Source organism: Phalangium opilio, unplaced genomic scaffold (assembly GCF_054372755.1).
Source record: "Phalangium opilio isolate 3A_F unplaced genomic scaffold, DU_Popi_V2 ptg000043l_1, whole genome shotgun sequence".
Taxonomy (NCBI): Eukaryota; Metazoa; Arthropoda; class Arachnida; order Opiliones; family Phalangiidae; genus Phalangium; species Phalangium opilio.
Genome location: NW_028324167.1, coordinates 4165912 through 4191119, shown reverse-complemented (window position 1 = coordinate 4191119; position 25208 = coordinate 4165912). Strand labels below are relative to the sequence as shown.

At 34.5% G+C, this 25208-nt stretch overlaps 1 protein-coding gene across 2 annotated transcripts; it reads right to left on the bottom strand.

The window, feature by feature from the left end:
• Positions 1-11620: 11620 nt before the first annotated feature.
• Positions 11621-12624, bottom strand: LOC149677718 (uncharacterized). 2 transcript variants are annotated; one of them, XM_089837309.1, is made up of 2 exons: positions 11696-12624; positions 11621-11637 (listed from the first exon to the last, which is right to left on the bottom strand). In XM_089837309.1, exon 1 carries the CDS (start codon positions 12123-12125, stop codon positions 11733-11735), a length of 393 nt encoding a protein of 130 aa, XP_089693435.1. In that variant the 5' UTR covers positions 12126-12624; the 3' UTR covers positions 11621-11637; positions 11696-11732. The 2 variants fall into 2 exon arrangements, with proteins under 2 accessions (XP_089693435.1, XP_089693436.1); XM_089837310.1 differs by having other exon boundaries at positions 11700-12624.
• Between the last annotated feature and the right edge of the window lie 12584 nt (positions 12625-25208).

Genomic DNA, 25208 nt, shown 5'->3' with positions numbered 1-25208 from the left:
TTATCAAAAAAGTCTTGATTGAAAACGGGCCTTTAGAAATGAACATTTTAACTTCATGGCGTCGTAACGCTGTCGAGTTTCGATTTCTCAAATGTACGTGCAAAACAAAGTGGACTCTAAAATGACTTTAAAAACACTCCGTGATTGCTTCTCGCGTATGCCATCATTTCAAACAGTAGTTATTCCAACTTGGCGTCGAGGGGGCAGCCACTCGGAGTAATCAGTGAACAAGTCTGCACCCTCGTTATTTTTTACAAAAATGATTACGCCTAATCTTTTAAAGCCTACTCTTGGCAGCGCTAGAATTATAACGCGCTATGCTTTAATAGGTGAAGCGATAATCTGAGAGTGATGTGCTCCTCGGTTGGCGCTCTTAATCCAAGTCTGTTTCCGTGATTAGAAATGAACGTTTTAACTAACTGGTGTCGAAACACTATTAAGGATAATGATAACACCAAAATGAGCAGTTTTAATTGGACTCTTCGGTCGATTCCGGCGGTAAAACTCGTTCTGACTTCTCGTGGTGAGGACACTCTGTAGATTCGATCATTTTGTGACTCTAAGTCGGAGCATAAATTTGCTGTTTGACTAGGGGCTTCTTTTTCCTTAACATATGGAAGAAGACGTCTATAACGTAAGCGTACTCAGTTTGTCTGATAAGGTAAGATATCAATATCTGAAAACGTTTTAGTCGTGAATATTGTACTGATAGTGTTCGTTGTGACGTTAACTTGACGCTGTAAGATTGTCGAAATCGTGCATCGGAGTTTTTTGAGTGTGAAGAAATTTCGCATTGAGATTCTGCGTTCCAGACTATAGTGTTGAACTTTACGATAGCTTATTAAATTTAATCCTCTTATTTGAATGAAATTGACATTTTTAAAATAAGATTTAATTGTAGAATAAATTTTCATTTCCTAGCCGCTTTGGGATTTTCCTAAATATTCTGTCGAAAGAATGGTTTATTACGTATTTGAAAATAATAAACATCTCCGGTAAAATATGCCAGGTAACCGTTAACCAAGAGCAAATGGAAGTGGAGTACAATTCTCAGCTGTTAATAATTGCCTCGAATACGCGTCTAAGCAAAAACAAATTTAATCTTGTCCGTACACTCTAAGAAATTAACGTAAAATTTACGGAAGCAAAACGATACCGAAAAACGCTACTAACAGAATTAAATTCACTGCTTTAACATATTTAAGTCTATGATTAAATGGTGTCCTCCCATTGGATCGAATCCCACTCGACCGATTTTATCTGAAATATGATTTTAAATCCCGCTGTTTGTGCGTTTTTTATTAGGAATATTATTATTACTTATAAGGCTATATAAGTTAATTAAGCGATAGGAACTTTCGTCTCACCGTGGCGCAGTGGAAGAGTATTGGACTACCGTGCGATAGTCCTTGGATCGATTCCCCGAAAGAAAAAGTAAACTACGTAATAATAGTTTCATGCAATTGATTATTAATTTCATTTGAACTTAATTGCAGTTACGTTAGACAGTGTGGGAAACTCTAAAGTCATAAAAAAATACTATTGCAATAATGGCATTTGGGTATTTGAAATATTTTGCGTAAATTTTATTAAAATTACGGTAATATTTTAGAGAGTTAAGGTTAGGTTAGGATTGAAAGTTGTAGGATAACCGATTTTCCAAAATATTTTTATTTTCATTGAGGTCCTTGCATAATAAAAGCGGGCCTTTTCCAACAAATTATTCTGGAACAATTAACGCTGCAATTATTAAGTTTCTTAAACAATAAATATATGCGTTTTCCAAAATACTGATTGTTTTACGGGTCCTTTCAGGTTGGCTTTGATTCGGCTCGGTCACAATAGAGGCATACTTTTAAACTTGGGATTTGACCATCACAGTATCATTATTTATATAGGAAAGTGTATCGATGGACGCAAGCTTAAGGACAAGGGTATTTTCTTTAAACCAAAAGAGGTATTTTTTAATTCGGTTTTAAAATACGGCGTTAAAAATATATTCTACAGGGCCGGTAGGCCCTTGTAGATATGACTTGATACCGTTTTGTAACGTTAAAGTAAAATCCACATGCTTTTGCTAATTTCCTATGGAGATTAACAAAATCCACATGCTTTTGCTAATTTCCTATGGAGATTAACATGGGGTTCTTCATGATTTTTCACCACCGCTAACTTAAAAACTACAGCGAAGTTACTTTTCGGAATACTCTTAAATTATCAATTGAGTATTCAGGGTTGGCTATCGGCCAGTTTGATCTAAACAATTAAGTCTATGTATGTTAATTTTAGTTAATTACAGAAGCACGGCTTTTGAGTTAAATGTCAGGTTAACCTGTTAGCGCGCTGATACCCCATTTCTTCAGTTTTCAAACAGAACGAGAACAAGGGAGGACCTAGCTTTGTGCCTGATAACAAGTTAAGTTGACATTTTCAGTTTGCTTCATTCTGTGGAAGTTGAACCATGGAGCCTATATCTTAAAAATACAGGCCCCATTTTTGAACTTGTTTTTTAGCAGTCGACACTTGTTTAGTATTTTATATATTTTCTGTAACACTATTGCTAAGAAAAACTTTGCTATCAGGTCGAAATTTAATTTCGTATATCGAAATGCTACATTTCTATTGTCGCTTCTATGAAGGTAAAGTTGCACTGGAACTTCCATTTCCGTACTTTAGAATTTCTTCGTCATAACCCAGTCTTCATTTGAAAGGTCACCCCCCCTACTTTTACACCGGTTACCTATTACGCGTAATCAGGGAGGGGGTGTCGGAGTTAAATGTGACCTTCTTGGCAATACTAGTAACGAATGATGTGTTTAACCATATTATTTCCGTAGGAAATGAATATAACAAGTCATTGGTACTGAGAAGTATTTCTGTTTATGTGATCTTTACCCTTTTCCACACAGGATGCACTTTATTGCTTTGTCTTAAGTAAACGACATTCACTGTAAACGACAGTCTTATCAACAACTTAAAACAGAACAAACTTCTTTTGGTGCAAACTTGAAAATTTGTCAAGACAGCAACAATTAAAACTATGTCGGTCAAGGTGCTTACAAGTTAGTGAGCATCGACACGAAATCCCTTTAAAATAATTAATTTCATTATAAAATGTTTTCGGAAAATGTAATTGTTCTTGAAAAAGCGTAGATATGTAATTTTTTCAATTAATTTAGAGGGACTAGATCGATTAACAGTAAAATCAGTTGATTGAATTAAATATTGATAAAGGATTGAGTGGATAAAAATAACTAGAAAAAATTCAATATCTGAACATCAGTCAATTGATAAACCTCACACATATCGTTTCTTTTTTCGGCCTTGGTCCAAACCTAGACGTTTTTTTATATCGTTAAATAGCAATGGAAATTTTAAGATAAACCCGCACATTTTGGCTATATACGGTCCAACGGGATTCGGTTCAATGGGACATTCGGTCTAATGGGCCAGAAGCGATTAAATGATAATAATTATTATCGAACAATTGGCATAAAAAAATTACCGTAAAATTTACTTTCAAATATGCTTCAGAAACAAGTCAAAGCGCGCCTGACCGGAACGAAATTCAATGCATATTTAAGTCTATTATTGAATGATATTAATTATTATTGAATAATTGTCATTAAATTAACGGTTTGTTGATTATGAAATTTGAGGTTACGTCTTCTCCAAATTAAAGAGTTATCACGCACTCATTATTTATAATGGCTGTGTTGCTGTTATTTATTATAGTTGTCGTTGGCCCTTCAATCAATTGTTGTAATCGGTTTTTAGCTACGAAAGATATTTCAGATTATGATCCGCGAGTGGGTATGTTTGTGGAGTGTGTGTGGAGGCTGGATAGACGAAAAGACCTTTTTAACTAGGCGTGGTAAGAATTTAAAGTACCCAAACTGTTGGGTAATCTCGAATATTACCTTAGCGAAAGAGATAACGCGAATAATGTATTACATTAGCGCATACGAAGCTAACACGCACTCCCCACCCCCAACAACACGTAGCTAATACGGAAATTGTATTTGCGTGACTTGTTTTCATAACGGTTCCTGTTTTACCCTCACTTGTAAAACACATTTCTACGTTATCTCTTCGGGAAAATTTAGTGTTTCTCACCACAAAGTCGGATTCATTAAATGAATTCTAAAACCACCCTTAGCAAACTTGATTTTCGATGAAATTTGGTCAAGGTTTATAGTTTGGTACTCCCGCTTGGTTTTGCTCTTGGTGATGCAAAAGACGCTTTCCTAATTGAGTTTATATTTTAAGGTACATAGACGTGGATACGAGTCATAAAGATTTCTTGGAGGTTTGTCACTATCAATAAAACATTTTAGCCCTAAGTTTGAAATAAGTGCCCCACCCTCGGTTTCATTGTGCGCTATTCAAGATGTCAAGCAAGCTTAATACAGATAAGAGAGGAAAATTTGAAAATTTGCGCATCTCCCGCTTCTGGCAAATCTCGCTAGGAGAATATGTAACCAGAGCGCGCTATTGATGTCGAAATTGCAACAAGCAACGCCTTGACTAAAAAACTTGGCGCTCAAATATTGCACTTACGCGTGAATTGAAAAATTATATTCTCACTTCGTTGATCGATTAGGCTTAAAAAGAGCTTGAAGGGTTGAAGAGAGGAACTGGGTAAACTTAATAGTGCACTAGAACACTAAGTGTCCGTCACTAGGAACACGAGTGCAACACTCGCTCTGAGTCGCGTTTTCCACTGATCTCAAAAACTGCCAGAGAATTGCTCTTTCTTGCTCTGAAAAATTCGACGGAGCGACGGTCCTCGAGTTTTTTTACGTTCTTTTATATTAGATCGTGTTCCACTGACGAAACGTTCTCCGCCAAAACTCGTCGAGGGCGGTGAAATCTTCTCAACCTGAGAGCACTCTAGTTTTCTTAGCAAGGCCTATTTAAAATGGATGGTCGAGCTTTGCTTGGAAATTCAGAGTAAAAATGGTCGAGAATACATTTCAGGCAACATGAAAATCGTTTAAAAGCGAGGCGTTATTTTTCATTAACATTTTTTTCATTCCACTGCATAATTTTAAAGCGAATGAGTTCAACTTGTTTCAACCCTTCATGCTCCCATTAAGGGCCAACTACAAACTGTTTTTCTCATACGCATTTCCAGAAAATGGACCTGGTAGCACTTCCAATGAGTTACAAATTTGGAAATCGAAGCAAATTTTCCTCAAAATTCACAGTACCAGTCGCGTTCGCCCATCAAATATTACTGTCTGCCAAAAATGTGACGTTCAACGCTGCTACAGTCGGAGCCTTCGACGATTTAAAAACTATTTCCATTGGTGTAAGTATAGAGAGTACGACGTAAATAACCGTAATTTTCCAAATTTTACCGCTAAATTTTGTAAATTACCACGGTAATAAGCCTGTTATAATAAAAATACCATAAATTAGGGTTATTTTTTTTATACCATAATTTTAATCGCTAACTTACAGGTAATTTTGCTAGGTGTGGTTACGTAAACGGACCTTGCTTTGCACTGATGATCTGTACGTGTGTTTGTTTGTGTGTTTGTGGCCGGGGTACGCCAGGAACAAGTGTGGCTAGATTAAGAAAAGAATTTCGATAAAAAAATTACATAGGGGCTTTTGTTTGCGTTTGCAGCAGTTTAACTGACTTCGGACGGACGTAAACCTAATTAGTCGGGACCCCTGCTCCGTCTCTTGGGAGTATTGGTAAACAACATTGGTATCGCGGTAACCCTCCAATTTGGTTTAATTTGGTGGACAGCTGTAGCGAAGCCCATTTGTTGAAAGCGTTTCAAATTAAAATATTTCCTCTTTACTACGGTTTCTGGGGTTAGCGCGGGGAGGAGGATAGGGAATGCGGCCAAGGTAGCTAGAGTGAAAGATTCATTTTTAGGCGGAAAGGGCACTATGTGTAAAGGCTGGGTTGCTGAGTATGTTGGGTAGACGAAAAAACCTTTTCAGCTATGTTTGGTAAGACCTTAATGTACCCAACCGATTATTACCTAAACAAGACGGCCCAAGGGCTCGTAATAGTAGCCACATCTTACGAGTGAATAGGCCCTCTATACCCTACCCTAATGAGTGGATAACCCCTCTTTCCTTACCCCAATGAGTGAATAGCGCTATCTTTTACAATGCTTAAATGATTTACCGTACATACAATCAGAGTGAATAGCCCCTCGATGCCCTACCCTAACAAGCTCAGAAGTATTCGACCCCAAAGATACAAGTTCAGAAGTACCCGACCCCAATGATACAAGTTCAAAAGTATACGACCCCAAAGATGCAAGTTCAGACGTATCCGACCCCAAAAATACAAGTTCAGAAGTATCCGACCCCAAAGATGCAAGTTCAGAAGTATCCGACCCCAAAGATACAAGTTCAGAAGTATCCGACCCCAAAGATGCAAATTTTAGAGATAAAACTTATTGATTAAAACTCGGGGTTTCTATCAAGTCTCTATGGCTCAGTGGTAGAATGTCTTTCAACTACGTGAGCGACCCGGGTTCGATTCCCGGCTGCGATCTGAAAAATTTTAATTAAAATTAAATCTCTAACCGAGCCCAGTTACCCCTATGGGTGGGTTGTGGTAATTTAGAGTTCCTTTTAAGCTAAAACAAGACGGCCCAAGGACTTGTAATAGTAGCCACATCTGTACGAGTGAATAGCCCCTCTTTACCCTACCCTAATGAGTGGATAACCCCTCTATACTCTACCCTAATGAGTGGATAACCCCTCTATACCTTACCCATATGAGTGGATAACCCCTCTATACCTTACCCATATGAGTGGAAAACCCCTCTTTACCTTACCCTTATGAGTGGAAAACCCCTCTATACCTTACCCTTATGAGTGGAAAACCCCTCTATACCTTACCCTTATGAGTGGATAACCCCTCTATACCTTACCCTAAAGAGTGAATAGCGCTATTTTTTACAATGCTTAAATGATTTACTGTGCATAAAATCAGAGTTAATAGCCCCTCGATGCCCTACACTAAACAGTGATAAAATTATAACCGTATAAATTTACTTACCCTGTAATTTTAATATTCCGGCGAATCGAAGAACAGATAGTTTTAGTGATAATCCCCTCGATGAGTTTACAACATAGACTTGTGCCGATGCACACTTATCGGAACTTATAAATTTCTAACAGGGACTTATGGCAAGAAACGTTTGAAAGAGAAAGTTTAGTTATAGTGGTTACCCATTTTAGTGATTATCCCCTCGAATTACCTTTAGCAATGCTAAAATGATCAAACGCATAACGCTAATTTAACACTATGTTAGCTCTATCCAAACCCACCTTTGAATTAACCGCCAAAACGTTCTAGTTAAACATAATATAGATTGCGATAGCTTTCCGAACGAGAACGAAACACACGAGGAGCGCGGTAGGAAACGGGGAAAATCGTTATCTATTTAATTAGCACATAAATAAAAAGAAAATAAATATAAAAACCCCAACCATACAAATTCAGAAGTATCAGACCCCACAGATAAAAATTGAAATGTATCCGACCCCACAGATTAAGAGGTACCCCACCCCACCTCACCCCCGACACTTTAGAGATAAGACTAAACCATAAAAACTCAAATTTTCTTCCAAGTCTCTAAGGCTCAGTGGTAGAGTGTCTTACTACTGTGTTAGCGCAGCCTCCGAAATGAACTAGGCCCATGCGTGTGGCGAAGCGAGAATATTTTTTTAACCTATTTAGTTCGCCGTGGTTTTACGTTTGGGGGCGCTCATATTACCGTAAAATAAACAAAGTTTAACCCCGTGACCCTGTCGACTGCTTAAGTATATGGGCCAAGGTCGCGGATTGTAAGTATACGGTTTTATTACTCTTACTGAATTATTTTAATTGAAATAATTTAACATCTAATTTTATTTAAAGAATCATGGTTTCATACAATCTAATCTAACCAAATGATTCAATAAAAAGTGAAGAGACCCAAAAACATTTACGTTAATTTTAGGATGAAACTTTTCTCTATCATAAAATTTTATGAGTGACCCCTAAAATATCAACGATAATTTAAGGAAGACCCCTGTCACAACGGTAATGTGAGCGCCATCTCGTACACATATATGGTGAAAATATTTTCCTTAACAAACTGGATATTTCCTCACATAAAATTTGACATGCATGGGCCTAGTTCATTTCGGAGGCTCCGGTGTTAGCGACCCGGGTTCGATTCCCGGTCTGACCTGAAAAAATTTTATTTAATATAAAATCTCTAACCGACCTCAGTTATCCCTATTGGTGAGTTGAGGTACTATGGAGTTCCTTTTAAGCTGAAATATAACGATAACGATAGCGAAAACTCCGGCCACTACTACTACTACTATTACTACTACGGCTCGGGTCAAACTAAGAGACTCATCGTATACTACGATTTGGCTAAAAACACGAATACTGTACTAAGTAAGATCATACGAAACTAACACGTCCTCCCCACTCCCAACCACACCTAGCTGATACGCAAATGTTTTTTCGTGACTTGTTAAAAATTACGGTAAATTCACATCTCTTTTCCTGAACTAGCTTTACATGATTAGCGTTGCAATTGTGGGTGTCAGAATTAAATGCGAAGAACTACACCCTTTGTTTATCTTAATTACTTGACTATAATTCATGAAAAACAAGGTTATCGTCTACAAATGCTAAATAAACATATCGTTTAGTTTGTGGGCTGCTAGGAACCTACAGCTATAGGGTGCTTGAGAGCCATCTAGTAATTACGTCTATTTTTTGGCAAAGTAATTCATAATCGTTGCTTCTCTGAAATCACTTTTTCAGATTTGGAGCGGGTTGCTTTGCGTCATGGGAGTCTTAACGATGATTGACATCATTCACAGGCGAGTCAAGGGAATTCCAGGATCAATGATGTCCGTCGCTGCTCAAAAACTCTTTCTTTATTTTGGAGCCATTTTGGGAAAAGGTAGAGTCTCCAGAGTCGAAAAACTTATCGGGCCGGGCCGAGTCAGGATTTTCAAATTTCGGAAATTAGGGGCAGTTAGTTACAAAATTTTAAAGCGCGCGCCCTGATTCCTATGCCAAGCTGAGCCGCGGTGGTCTAGTGTGACGTCACACAAGCAAATTGTTGGAGAGAGAAAAATTTCGAAGGGAGCGTGAGCCCCCCCCTTGCCTGTCTCGCACCGTCGCACGCGTAAACACTAAACACGAAAGATGCGTATAAATCTATCAATTTTGCACGCCATCTATGATGGACGCGCAAGGTTAAAAATACATCCAACCTAAAGAGAAAAAACCCTAGAGGTGGGCATTTTCTATCCATTTTCCACAAATTAGTGGAAAACGATTATTTATAAACAAAGTTGTGGATATAATAAGATTTAACAAGCAACTTCTGAGAACAACTTTCGAGTATCGATAAAGATAAGATGACGTTGACAAATAATGCCGAGTTCTAACAAGGCGACCCAAGGGCTCGCAATAGTAGCCACATCGTACGAGTGAATAGCCCCTCTATACCTACCCTAATGTGTGGATAACCCTTCTATACCTTACCCTAATGAGTGAATAACGCTATCTTTTACAATGCTTAAATGATTTACCGTGCATAAAATCAGAGTAAATAGCCCCTCGATGCCCTACCCTAATCAGTGATAAAAACTTCTGCCCGGTCGGTAAAAATTTATTTAATATGCTTTTGCCTCTCCAACCGCGAAGTTGTATCTCCTGGCCTCGGATAAAATCATGACTCCTAGTTGAAGAGATAGAGAAAGAGAGAGAAGGGGACCGTGCCTGTGACAAACCTCTCTCTCCGAGTATAGCGCTTTATTCGAGATCGTTTCTTAACAAGCGATTTTAGGCGAGTCTGTATAGTACTGGGCTGGCAAGTGAAAGGTCCACGGTTCGATTCTCCGTGGAAGAAGAAAAGTTAAAAAAATTATTTCTTCCCTTTATCAAGTTTAAAACTCCACCTGTGAACTGTAACGTTAACTAAAAAGAAAAATATTTTCTCTCGACGTTCAAAGATGTCGAACGATACTGCCAAAGGCAGGACTGTGGCACTACTACTACTACTACTACTACTACTACTACTACTACTACAAGAATGACAACAGGGCAGGTCAAACTAAGAGTCTCATCGTATACTACGATGTGGCTAAAAAAACCGTCCATATATATTAAAGCCAGCATTCCTCGCGGAATAGCTAAGGTAGTGAAATACAACTTTTTCGAGTTTCTCTTAAGAATGAATGCGGTCTAGAAATTTCAAACACGTTTGCTTTGATTGCGAACCGCGAACGCGCTCCCCTTCAATGTAACAGTGCACACAGACACACCCACACGTCCAGTACAGTGAAGTAAATGAACGGGGCCTTCAACCACTCACTCTTGTTCTTTTGGTTTGTGTCGGTGCAGGCTTCGATGTTCCTTCGTCACTGGCGATTCGCTTCAGCGTTGGAGTTTATTTCTTGATAGTAGTGGTCTTCGTCAATTTGTTCAACGGAGTCTTGAAAGCCAATTTCTCGTCTCAGAAGATGGAGAACATTAACGGAATTCCGGATTTATTGAGAGTACCAGACGTCAAAGTTTTCATTTCTGAGTTAATAGAAGACAGTGTTAAACAATCGGTGGAGATTTTTGAATACTTTAATCTCATTCCTAAAGTCCATTATTAAAAGTTCAATTCTAACAGACTGACGATGACATGAAAACTATCTGGGATCAGCGAGCAAAAGGCTTGGAAGCGGGAGACTTACAGTCAGGAAAGCTCATTTTGTTTGGAGATTTACCTTTTTTACAGTTGGCCTTGTTAACACTCTCGGATGAGCAAAAGCTGAAACTATCGCATCTTCATCTTGGTTCGGCCAAATACTTGGAACAACCGCTAGTGCTCCCAGTTCGTAATACAACAATGAATCCTAAAGCTCTGAAGTACATCAACCAAAGGTTCGTTAACTTTCTTAATGCAAGAACAGTCTACGTTTAGGTGTTTCTCTTTCGCACATTGACGATGATCTTTATCATATCAAACGTAGCTACTTGAGTCTTCTTCAATAATGCCGCACCTCAACTGGCGGCCGCGCGTGCATTGTCTAATAACGCTTGAAAGTTGCTAATTATTATAAAACTACGTTTGAAAAAAAAACTCTCTCCACAGTAAGTCCAAATTGTGGTCCACGAGCCTCTATACTTTAGTTTCCATTAAATGATTGATGTCTGTCCAATGAGATTTTTATATCTCCAAAACGTTATTATCAATTCAAAATCACATCCGTTATGCAAAATCTATAGACTTTGCATTGCTCTCGGTCACATACCTTGTGATTGGAAGCGATCTAGGGTCATCTTTATTCCCAAGCCCGGGAAGGTTTCCTACCTCGAGGCGAAGGCATTTAGGCCCATATGCCTGACCTCCTTCTTCCTCAAAATCCTGGAGAAGCTGGTGGACAGGTACATTAGAGACGAGGTACTTTCGGTAACTCCTCTCTCTTCTTCACAATTTGCTTACCAGAAAGGTAAATCAACTGAGACGGCCCTTCACGGCCTCACGAATTGCCTGGACAGGGCATTCGAGTTTCAGGAAATTTCACTGGCCGTCTTCCTCGATATTGAGGGGGCCTTTGACAAGGTCTCTTGCTCGGTTATTACTGAAGCTGTTAAGAGATTTGGCATCAGCGACACTCTTGGCCGTTGGATCAAGTCCATGTTTACCGACCGCGAGGTGTCGGCGTCCCTCCTTGGGGACTCTCTAGGGGTGACTACCAGCCGGGGCTGCCCTCAGGGTGGAGTGCTCTCCCCCCTGTTGTGGTGCCTGGTGGTGGACGAACTCTTGGAGAGACTCGGGGGTGCTGGGGGCTGTAGCTGCTTCGGGTATGCGGACGATGTAGCAATAGTCTTTACCGGGAAGTTCCCGGATACTGTCACCACACTTATGAGATCTGCTCTCTCTAGCGTGGAGCAATGGTGTCAGGCGGTTAACCTTTCCGTTAATCCTGATAAAACTGTCCTTGTTCCGTTTACGAGGAAGAATACTAAGGATCTGTTCAATGATATCTCCTTCTTTGGCCAGGTCCTGACAAAGTCCTCCGAGGTAAAATACCTGGGGGTGACCTTTGACTGCAGACTCACATGGAAGCCGCATCTTGATCGGTGTATCAAGAAGGCCAAGATGCTTTTCTGGAGGACCAGGAGCTCAGTCGGCCAGACTTGGGGCCTCAACCCCAAGGCTGTACACTGGCTCTATACTGGGATCATCAGACCCATACTATCTTACGGGGCACTTGTCTGGTGGACAAGGGTCCGGCTGAAGACGGTGCAGGCTGCCCTGCGCAAGCTTCAAAGGCTTGCCTGCATTGGTGTTACAGGGGCCATGAGATCGACCCCAACTGCTTCCCTGGAGGTGCTTCTTGACATGCTACCTCTTCATCTTTTCATTGAGGAGGAGGCTGTCATGGGGGCCTACAGGCTCCACATTAATGGCTGTTGGGTTCCAAGACTTTGGGATTACAGCCATACGAAGCTCTTTCGGGAGTACGCTGCACTTGAGCCGTCGTTAACGATGTGCTCTGACAAAACCGTTACCAGCTTTGATTTCACTAAGCCATTCAGCATCCACTTTCCCAGTCGGGCCGAGTGGACTAACCTGCTGCTTCTTGGCACTGGGGGTGAAACTATTTGGTTCACCGATGGTTCCAAGACTGATTCCGGCGCTGGCGCCGGCTATTACTGCCAAACTACAAGGGTCGGTTTTTCTGCTTGCCTGGGCACCTTTGCTAGTGTGTTCCAAGCGGAAATTGCCGCGATCTGTTATTGCGCAGACTACTGCATTAACAAAGGGTATAACGGACGGACTGTGAGGATCTATTCTGACAGTCAGGCCGCCCTGAATGCGCTGGACCAGTGTCAGATTACCTCTCAACTGGTGCGTAGCTGCCTTGATCTGCTAGCGCAACTGGCGTCCTGCAACAGGGTTCTGTTGTACTGGGTGCCAGGGCATAGCGGTTATTATGGCAATGAGCAAGCCGATAGATTTGCGAAAAGGGGCGCGGAGGCCAAGCTCTTGGGGCCGGAGCCGGCCGTCCCCATCCCCTACGGGCATGTCAAACGGAGCCTGCATGACAGGATGACTGTCATACAAAACCAGCTCTGGCATGACATGGATGGCCAGAGACAGACAAAACAGTTAGTCAATGGTCCCTGCAGGTCTCGTGCTAGAGACCTAATTTCGCTCAGCAGATGGGATATTAGGCTGGCCACCGGTCTTCTGACCGGACACTGTCGGCTAAATAGGCACCTCCATCTGATGGGTCTTGCTGACGACCCCCTCTGCAGGTCGTGCCAGGAGAAGGAAGAAACATCCGCTCACGTACTTTGCGAGTGCGACTTCTTCGCCTCGCTTGGACTAGAACATTTTGATTCACACACTGTGGAGCCCTCGCGGGTCTCCTCTTTTACGGTGGAGCGAATTCTTCGCTACGCTGCGGCTACGGGCCTATTCAAGGCCTGATTTTGAGGTTGCACAATATGCCTTTGGCATCGGTGCTAGGGCGTGAGCCCCGCCTCATCAACAATAATAATAATAATAATCCATTTTCCACAAATTAGTGGAAAACGATTATTTAAAAACAAAGTTGTGGATATAATAAGATTTAAAAAGCAACTTCTGAGAACAACTTTCGAGTATCGATAAAGATAAGATGACGTTGACAAATAATGCCGAGTTCTAACAAGGCGACCCAAGGGCTCGCAATAGTAGCCACATCGTACGAGTGAATAGCCCCTCTATACCTACCCTAATGTGTGGATAACCCTTCTATACCTTACCCTAATGAGTGAATAACGCTATCTTTTACAATGCTTAAATGATTTACCGTGCATAAAATCAGAGTGAATAGCCCCTCGATGCCCTACCCTAATCAGTGATAAAAACTTCTGCCCGGTCGGTAAAAATTTATTTAATATGCTTTTGCCTCTCCAACCGCGAAGTTGTATCTCCTGGCCTCGGATAAAATCATGACTCCTAGTTGAAGAGATAGAGAAAGAGAGAGAAGGGGACCGTGCCTGTGACAAACCTCTCTCTCCGAGTATAGCGCTTTATTCGAGATCGTTTCTTAACAAGCGATTTTAGGCGAGTCTGTATAGTACTGGGCTGGCAAGTGAAAGGTCCACGGTTCGATTCTCCGTGGAAGAAGAAAAGTTAAAAAAATTATTTCTTCCCTTTATCAAGTTTAAAACTCCACCTGTGAACTGTAACGTTAACTAAAAAGAAAAATATTTTCTCTCGACGTTCAAAGATGTCGAACGATACTGCCAAAGGCAGGACTGTGGCACTACTACTACTACTACTACTACTACTACTACTACTACTACTACAAGAATGACAACAGGGCAGGTCAAACTAAGAGTCTCATCGTATACTACGATGTGGCTAAAAAAATCGTCCATATATATTAAAGCCAGCATTCCTCGCGGAATAGCTAAGGTAGTGAAATACAACTTTTTCGAGTTTCTCTTAAGAATGAATGCGGTCTAGAAATTTCAAACACGTTTGCTTTGATTGCGAACCGCGAACGCGCTCCCCTTCAATGTAACAGTGCACACAGACACACCCACACGTCCAGTACAGTGAAGTAAATGAACGGGGCCTTCAACCACTCACTCTTGTTCTTTTGGTTTGTGTCGGTGCAGGCTTCGATGTTCCTTCGTCACTGGCGATTCGCTTCAGCGTTGGAGTTTATTTCTTGATAATAGTGGTCTTCGTCAATTCGTTCAACGGAGTCTTGAAAGCCAATTTCTCGTCTCAGAAGATAGAGAACATTAACGGAATTCCGGATTTATTGAGAGTACCAGACGTCAAAGTTTTCATTTCTGAGTTAATAGAAGACAGTGTTAAACAATCGGTGGAGATTTTTGAATACTTTAATCTCATTCCTAAAGTCCATTATTAAAAGTTCAATTCTAACAGACTGACGATGACATGAAAACTATCTGGGATCAGCGAGCAAAAGGCTTGGAAGCGGGAGACTTACAGTCAGGAAAGCTCATTTTGTTTGGAGATTTACCTTTTTTACAGTTGGCCTTGTTAACACTCTCGGATGAGCAAAAGCTGAAACTATCGCATCTTCATCTTGGTTCGGCCAAATACTTGGAACAACCGCTAGTGCTCCCAGTTCGTAATACAACAATGAATCCTAAAGCTCTGAAGTACATCAACCAAAGGTTCGTTAACTTTCTTAATGCAAGAACAGTCTACGTTTAGGTGTTTCTCTTTCGCACATTGACGATGATCTTTATCATATCAAACGTAGCTACTTGAGTCTTCTTCAATAATGCCGCACCTCAACTGGCGGCCGCGCGTGCATTCTCTAATAACGCTTGAAAGTTGCTAATTATTATAAAACTACGTTTGAAAAAAAAAACTCTCTCCACAGTAAGTCCAAATTGTGGTCCACGAGCCTCTATACTTTAGTTTCCATTAAATGATTGATGTCTATCCAATGAGATTTTTATATCTCCAAAACGTTATTATCAATTCAAAATCACATAGAGGGTCGGATCACTGACGCATTTCACCGTGAGGCGCTTTAAAAAAATAAATGCGGCGCAAAGGCACACGGGAACAATTACCTTTTTCTTCCATTGTGGAGTTTGTAAAAATTGAGAAGCCTTCGCCATGTAGGGTTGGTACTGGTAAATGTGAACGATTCTAAATGTGAACACTTTTTCTTTAAAACTTTGTAACAAATATATGGGCGGCTCAAATTCATTTTAAAAGGGCTCAATTTGTAGATTGAATATCGAGGATTACAATAAAAATGGTTCCAATATCGTAGGAATACGCGGATGAAAGATACCAACCTATATACACACCAACTCGGAATAACCAACTTAAGTTGATGCCAATTTTAGGTGTTTGTTAATACAATGCCATCGGGGAATAAGCTTTAGCAAGAGTTACAATAATCCTACGATAACAAACCTTTAATCGTTAGATAGATCACGTTTTTCGATATAAAATTGATATTAATATCTGTGGTTTCGATTCGGAATTCGATTTTATAAATAGAGTTGGAAAAAACCAAGTAAAAATTGCAAATGTTTCAAGGTTAATTAGAATCCTTTTTAAGCTATTTTACTAAAAAATAAAAAGTAAAAGTGGTGTAAGGAATCTACGTTCGTATAATATTAACTTTAAAATACATCATTGACCCAAAAAAGACTCAAATTTCGCGCCAATAGTAAATTTATCAATTTAGCGGTAAGAGGGCGGTAGCTACCACTACTTATTGGGCGGGAAAGCGAGAAAACGAGACAGCTGTTATGCGAGGTATCGAAATAAATAGGACTTCTCAACAAATTATTGAACATTTTGACTCGAGTATTGTTTTAACTATATTATCCTATTATCACTTATCAAATCTGCGTAAACTTTAATCCAGGTGCATGAATTTAGGCCCTACGTATTGGTAGCTTTTTTTCCAAGGGCCTTTTTCATTCCTCCCATTTGATTAGCATTGGTGTTCACATTTGGGTCCCGCGTTCACTATTTAGGGTCAGGGTGTTTACATTTACCAGCGATCGTTCACATTTGGGGTCCTCTAAGGGGTTTTGAAATAGGATATTGTGCAAAATTTAAAAGAGTTAAAAAGCTGAAAACCTAGCGAATTGTGTCTAAAGAATCATATTTCATGTCCTGAAAGTTTCAGGTGTCTAACGTTAGCGCCACGGAAGTTATTCAAAGATTTGTAAAAAGTGTTCACAATTACCAGTACCAACCCTAGGTGGCATTGCTATGGTTTTATATTACTTTGAAATTTTGCTCGAGCACATAATCGCGAGTTCAAGAGCCGCGTATGGCGTTACGTTACTCGCGTATTTTAATCGAAATCGGGATAATTATCGTCAACTCTTCATAGTGTCACTTGAAATCTTAGGGGAATATTATATTCGAGACCTTACCAAAAGTGTCGTGTGTATACAGAAACCAGTGTTGGTTGGGTTAGTTAGATAAAGTAAAATTCTACCCTTGAGGTAATCAAATAAAGTCAGCGTTAATCACACGGACAAATTTTGCAACCTTATTTATGTTACTGATTTGAAGTATCTCACCATTGGTGATTGCAGATTGCGGTCTTTCATGGAAACCGGCCAAATCACAGCGTTTCACCGCGTGTTCGAGAGAGAATGGCGCATCGAATTGGAACCTCAACATTCGACGGCTGAGAATGAAGTACACGTACTCGGGTTCAAGGACATTGAAGCCAAGTTCCGATTGTGGGCGGCAATGCTTGGAGTCGCTTCTTTCGTCTTCACCGTCGAGCTACTGACAAGATTCTAGTTTCGAGAACCACTGCACATCATTAAGCTTAAACGAGGATTGTTGGGAATGTAAACCCTCGCAACGGAACTTTAAACCGGAAACTGATTTAAAAGATTCCGATCCGAACAAACACATGGCTAAGAGTCGGTTCAGACTAGTATTTATTTGCATAAACCATAGGTATCTTCATGGTTAAATCACACATCAAAATTGTACACCACCCGTAAGCCAAGATTACAAATTTTAAGACATGGAGCGAGGCCGCATTCGACCGAATTCAATTTAGCATACACAATAGCGGACGACGGTAACCGCGAACTAGCACAAAGCCTACTTTTAGGGAGTGAATAAGCCTAATAGAGCTACGCCGATTGAACGGCCAATCATGGCGAAACTCTGATGCCTCGCGACTTCTGGCCACTTTCAAACTTTACCTCATCCACTTTTGGTGATACTAAGCTAGGGCCTACTTCATTTATTGTCGTTTGCGGATGAAACCAAGTTATTTAAATAAGTGTCACTTGGAAATGACCATAAGCTAAAGTTACTATAATAGCGTGTAAAGAGCTAACGCGATCTTCGGCAAATACACAACTGACCAAAGTAAACAAATTCTGTCAGCGAATGAAACTAGTATTTTTCTAAAATTTTTAAAATAAGCATGATCCAGTGATATTGCGTTCCAATTAGGAAATCCAAAGTAAATCGTATATACAACTAAAATTACTTAGAATATTGGAATTACTAATTTTGTAAAATCGCGATGACTCTTAATTCGAAAATACGCGTAAGAATTTGTTTACGAGATATTTAAATTACTGCACAGATATTTATTGATGTATTCTAAGAAATAAATGAAAAATAAATAATTACTAAATGTATTTGTGGGAAAATAAATAATTACTAAATGTATTTGTGGGAAATTAAATAATTACTAAATTTTTTGTGAGGAAATAAATAATTACTAAATGTATTTGTGGGAAAATGAATATTTACTAAATTTATTTGTGGGAAAATGAATATTTACTAAATTTATTTGTGGGAAAATGAATATTTACTAAATGTATTTGTGGGAAATTAAATAATTACTAAATGTATTTGTGGGAAAATGAATATTTACTAAATGTATTTGTGGGAAAATGAATATTTACTAAATGTATTTGTGGGAAAATGAATATTTACTAAATGTATTTGTGGGAAATTAAATAATTACTAAATGTATTTGTGGGAAATTAAATAATTACTAAATTTTTTTGTGGGAAAATAAATAATTACTAAATGTATTTGTGGGAAAATGAATAATTACTAAATGTATTTGTGGGAAATTAAATATTTACTAAATGTATTTGTGGAAAATTAAATATTTACTAAGTGTATTTGTGGGAAATTAAATATTTACTAAATGTATTTCTGGAAAATTAAATATTTACTAAATGTATTTGTGGGAAATTAAATAATTACTAAATGTATTTGTGGGAAAATAAATAATTACTAAATTTTTTGTGGGGAAATAAATAATTACTAAATGTATTTGTGGGAAAATGAATATTTACTAAATGTATTTGTGGGAAAATGAATATTTACTAAATGTATTTGTGGGAAAATGAATATTTACTAAATGTATTTGTGGGAAATTAAATAATTACTAAATGTATTTGTGGGAAATTAAATAACTACTAAATGTATTTGTGGGAAATTAAATAATTACTAAATGTATTTGTGGGAAAATAAATAATTACTAAATGTATTTGTGGGAAAATAAATAATTACTAAATGTATTTGTGGGAAACTAAATAATTACTAAATGTATTTGTGGGAAAATAAATAATTACCAAATTTTTTTGTGGGAAAATAAATAATTACTAAATTTTTTTGTGGGGAAATATATAATAACTAAATGTATTTGTGGGAAAATGAATATTTACTAAATGTATTTGTGGGAAATTAAATAATTACTAAATGTATTTGTGGGAAATTAAATAATTACTAAATGTATTTGTGGGAAATTAAATAATTACTAAATGTATTTGTGGGAAAATAAATAATTACTAAATGTATTTGTGGGAAAATAAATAATTACTAAATGTATTTGTGGGAAACTAAATAATTACTAAATGTATTTGTGGGAAAATAAATAATTACTAAATGTATTTGTGGGAAAATAAATAATTACTAAATTTTTTTGTGGGAAAATAAATAATTACTAAATTTTTTTGTGGGGAAATAAATAATTACTAAATGTATTTGTGGGAAAATGAATATTTACTAAATGTATTTGTGGGAAATTAAATAATTATTAAATGTATTTGTGGGAAAGTAAATAATTACTAAATTTTTTGTGGGAAATTAAATAATTACTAAATGTATTTGTGGGAAAGTAAATAATTACTAAATTTTTTGTGGGGAAATAAATAATTACTAAATGTATTTGTGGGAAAATGAATATTTACTAAATTTATTTGTGGGAAAATGAATATTTACTAAATTTATTTGTGGGAAAATGAATATTTACTAAATTTATTTGTGGGAAAATGATTATTTACTAAATGTATTTGTGGGAAATTAAATAATTACTAAATGTATTTGTGGGAAAATGAATATTTACTAAATGTATTTGTGGGAAAATGAATATTTACTAAATGTATTTGTGGGAAAATGAATATTTACTAAATGTATTTGTGGGAAATTAAATAATTACTAAATGTATTTGTGGGAAATTAAATAATTACTAAATTTTTTTGTGGGAAAATAAATAATTACTAAATGTATTTGTGGGAAAATGAATAATTACTAAATGTATTTGTGGGAAATTAAATATTTACTAAATGTATTTGTGGAAAATTAAATATTTACTAAATGTATTTGTGGGAAATTAAATATTTACTAAATGTATTTCTGGAAAATTAAATATTTACTAAATGTATTTGTGGGAAATTAAATAATTACTAAATGTATTTGTGGGAAAATAAATAATTACTAAATTTTTTGTGGGGAAATAAATAATTACTAAATGTATTTGTGGGAAAATGAATATTTACTAAATGTATTTGTGGGAAAATGAATATTTACTAAATGTATTTGTGGGAAAATGAATATTTACTAAATGTATTTGTGGGAAATTAAATAATTACTAAATGTATTTGTGGGAAATTAAATAACTACTAAATGTATTTGTGGGAAATTAAATAATTACTAAATGTATTTGTGGGAAAATAAATAATTACTAAATGTATTTGTGGGAAAATAAATAATTACTAAATGTATTTGTGGGAAACTAAATAATTACTAAATGTATTTGTGGGAAAATAAATAATTACCAAATTTTTTTGTGGGAAAATAAATAATTACTAAATTTTTTTGTGGGGAAATATATAATTACTAAATGTATTTGTGGGAAAATGAATATTTACTAAATGTATTTGTGGGAAATTAAATAATTACTAAATGTATTTGTGGGAAATTAAATAATTACTAAATGTATTTGTGGGAAATTAAATAATTACTAAATGTATTTGTGGGAAAATGAATATTTACTAAATTTATTTGTGGGAAAATGAATATTTACTAAATTTATTTGTGGGAAAATGAATATTTACTAAATTTATTTGTGGGAAAATGAATATTTACTAAATGTATTTGTGGGAAATTAAATAATTACTAAATGTATTTGTGGGAAAATGAATATTTACTAAATGTATTTGTGGGAAAATGAATATTTACTAAATGTATTTGTGGGAAAATGAATATTTACTAAATGTATTTGTGGGAAATTAAATAATTACTAAATGTATTTGTGGGAAATTAAATAATTACTAAATTTATTTGTGGGAAAATAAATAATTACTAAATGTATTTGTGGGAAAATGAATAATTACTAAATGTATTTGTGGGAAATTAAATATTTACTAAATGTATTTGTGGAAAATTAAATATTTACTAAATGTATTTGTGGGAAATTAAATATTTACTAAATGTATTTCTGGAAAATTAAATATTTACTAAATGTATTTGTGGGAAATTAAATAATTACTAAATGTATTTGTGGGAAAATAAATAATTACTAAATTTTTTGTGGGGAAATAAATAATTACTAAATGTATTTGTGGGAAAATGAATATTTACTAAATGTATTTGTGGGAAAATGAATATTTACTAAATGTATTTGTGGGAAAATGAATATTTACTAAATGTATTTGTGGGAAATTAAATAATTACTAAATGTATTTGTGGGAAATTAAATAACTACTAAATGTATTTGTGGGAAATTAAATAATTACTAAATGTATTTGTGGGAAAATAAATAATTACTAAATGTATTTGTGGGAAAATAAATAATTACTAAATGTATTTGTGGGAAACTAAATAATTACTAAATGTATTTGTGGGAAAATAAATAATTACCAAATTTTTTTGTGGGAAAATAAATAATTACTAAATTTTTTTGTGGGGAAATATATAATTACTAAATGTATTTGTGGGAAAATGAATATTTACTAAATGTATTTGTGGGAAATTAAATAATTACTAAATGTATTTGTGGGAAATTAAATAATTACTAAATGTATTTGTGGGAAATTAAATAATTACTAAATGTATTTGTGGGAAAATAAATAATTACTAAATGTATTTGTGGGAAAATAAATAATTACTAAATGTATTTGTGGGAAACTAAATAATTACTAAATGTATTTGTGGGAAAATAAATAATTACTAAATTTTTTTGTGGGAAAATAAATAATTACTAAATTTTTTTGTGGGGAAATAAATAATTACTAAATGTATTTGTGGGAAAATGAATATTTACTAAATGTATTTGTGGGAAATTAAATAATTATTAAATGTATTTGTGGGAAAGTAAATAATTACTAAATTTTTTGTGGGAAATTAAATAATTACTAAATGTATTTGTGGGAAAGTAAATAATTACTAAATTTTTTGTGGGGAAATAAATAATTACTAAATGTATTTGTGGGAAAATGAATATTTACTAAATTTATTTGTGGGAAAATGAATATTTACTAAATTTATTTGTGGGAAAATGAATATTTACTAAATTTATTTGTGGGAAAATGAATATTTACTAAATGTATTTGTGGGAAATTAAATAATTACTAAATGTATTTGTGGGAAAATGAATATTTACTAAATGTATTTGTGGGAAAATGAATATTTACTAAATGTATTTGTGGGAAAATGAATATTTACTAAATGTATTTGTGGGAAATTAAATAATTACTAAATGTATTTGTGGGAAATTAAATAATTACTAAATTTTTTTGTGGGAAAATAAATAATTACTAAATGTATTTGTGGGAAAATGAATAATTACTAAATGTATTTGTGGGAAATTAAATATTTACTAAATGTATTTGTGGAAAATTAAATATTTACTAAATGTATTTGTGGGAAATTATATATTTACTAAATGTATTTCTGGAAAATTAAATATTTACTAAATGTATTTGTGGGAAATTAAATAATTACTAAATGTATTTGTGGGAAAATAAATAATTACTAAATTTTTTGTGGGGAAATAAATAATTACTAAATGTATTTGTGGGAAAATGAATATTTACTAAATGTATTTGTGGGAAAATGAATATTTACTAAATGTATTTGTGGGAAAATGAATATTTACTAAATGTATTTGTGGGAAATTAAATAATTACTAAATGTATTTGTGGGAAATTAAATAACTACTAAATGTATTTGTGGGAAATTAAATAATTACTAAATGTATTTGTGGGAAAATAAATAATTACTAAATGTATTTGTGGGAAAATAAATAATTACTAAATGTATTTGTGGGAAACTAAATAATTACTAAATGTATTTGTGGGAAAATAAATAATTACCAAATTTTTTTGTGGGAAAATAAATAATTACTAAATTTTTTTGTGGGGAAATATATAATTACTAAATGTATTTGTGGGAAAATGAATATTTACTAAATGTATTTGTGGGAAATTAAATAATTACTAAATGTATTTGTGGGAAATTAAATAATTACTAAATGTATTTGTGGGAAATTAAATAATTACTAAATGTATTTGTGGGAAAATAAATAATTACTAAATGTATTTGTGGGAAAATAAATAATTACTAAATGTATTTGTGGGAAACTAAATAATTACTAAATGTATTTGTGGGAAAAGAAATAATTACTAAATTTTTTTGTGGGAAAATAAATAATTACTAAATTTTTTTGTGGGGAAATAAATAATTACTAAATGTATTTGTGGGAAAATGAATATTTACTAAATGTATTTGTGGGAAATTAAATAATTATTAAATGTATTTGTGGGAAAGTAAATAATTACTAAATTTTTTGTGGGAAATTAAATAATTACTAAATGTATTTGTGGGAAAGTAAATAATTACTAAATTTTTTGTGGGGAAATAAATAATTACTAAATGTATTTGTGGGAAAATGAATATTTACTAAATTTATTTGTGGGAAAATGAATATTTACTAAATTTATTTGTGGGAAAATGAATATTTACTAAATTTATTTGTGGGAAAATGAATATTTACTAAATGTATTTGTGGGAAATTAAATAATTACTAAATGTATTTGTGGGAAAATGAATATTTACTAAATGTATTTGTGGGAAAATGAATATTTACAAAATGTATTTGTGGGAAAATGAATATTTACTAAATGTATTTGTGGGAAATTAAATAATTACTACATGTATTTGTGGGAAATTAAATAATTACTAAATGTATTTGTGGGAAAATAAATAATTACTAAATGTATTTGTGGGAAAATAAATAATTACTAAATTTTTTTGTGGGAAAATAAATAATTACTAAATGTATTTGTGGGAAAATGAATAATTACTAAATGTATTTGTGGGAAATTAAATATTTACTAAATGTATTTGTGGAAAATTAAATATTTACTAAATGTATTTGTGGGAAATTAAATATTTAATAAATGTATTTCTGGAAAATTAAATATTTACTAAATGTATTTGTGGGAAATTAAATAATTACTAAATGTATTTGTGGGAAAATAAATAATTACTAAATTTTTTGTGGGGAAATAAATAATTACTAAATGTATTTGTGGGAAAATGAATATTTACTAAATGTATTTGTGGGAAAATGAATATTTACAAAATGTATTTGTGGGAAAATGAATATTTACTAAATGTATTTGTGGGAAATTAAATAATTACTAAATGTATTTGTGGGAAATTAAATAACTACTAAATGTATTTGTGGGAAATTAAATAATTACTAAATGTATTTGTGGGAAAATAAATAATTACTAAATGTATTTGTGGGAAAATAAATAATTACTAAATGTATTTGTGGGAAACTAAATAATTACTAAATGTATTTGTGGGAAAATAAATAATTACCAAATTTTTTTGTGGGAAAATAAATAATTACTAAATTTTTTTGTGGGGAAATATATAATTACTAAATGTATTTGTGGGAAAATGAATATTTACTAAATGTATTTGTGGGAAATTAAATAATTACTAAATGTATTTGTGGGAAATTAAATAATTACTAAATGTATTTGTGGGAAATTAAATAATTACTAAATGTATTTGTGGGAAAATAAATAATTACTAAATGTATTTGTGGGAAAATAAATAATTACTAAATGTATTTGTGGGAAACTAAATAATTACTAAATGTATTTGTGGGAAAATAAATAATTACTAAATTTTTTTGTGGGAAAATAAATAATTACTAAATTTTTTTGTGGGGAAATAAATAATTACTAAATGTATTTGTGGGAAAATGAATATTTACTAAATGTATTTGTGGGAAATTAAATAATTATTAAATGTATTTGTGGGAAATTAAATAATTACTAAATGTATTTGTGGGAAATTAAATAATTACTAAATGTATTTGTGGGAAAATAAATAATTACTAAATGT

Excerpts from the sequence above, each read along its gene's own strand:
- LOC149677718 (XM_089837309.1), bottom strand. The coding sequence starts at position 12,125 with ATGCGGCTTCCATGTGAGTCTGCAGTCAAAGGTCACCCCCAGGTATTT.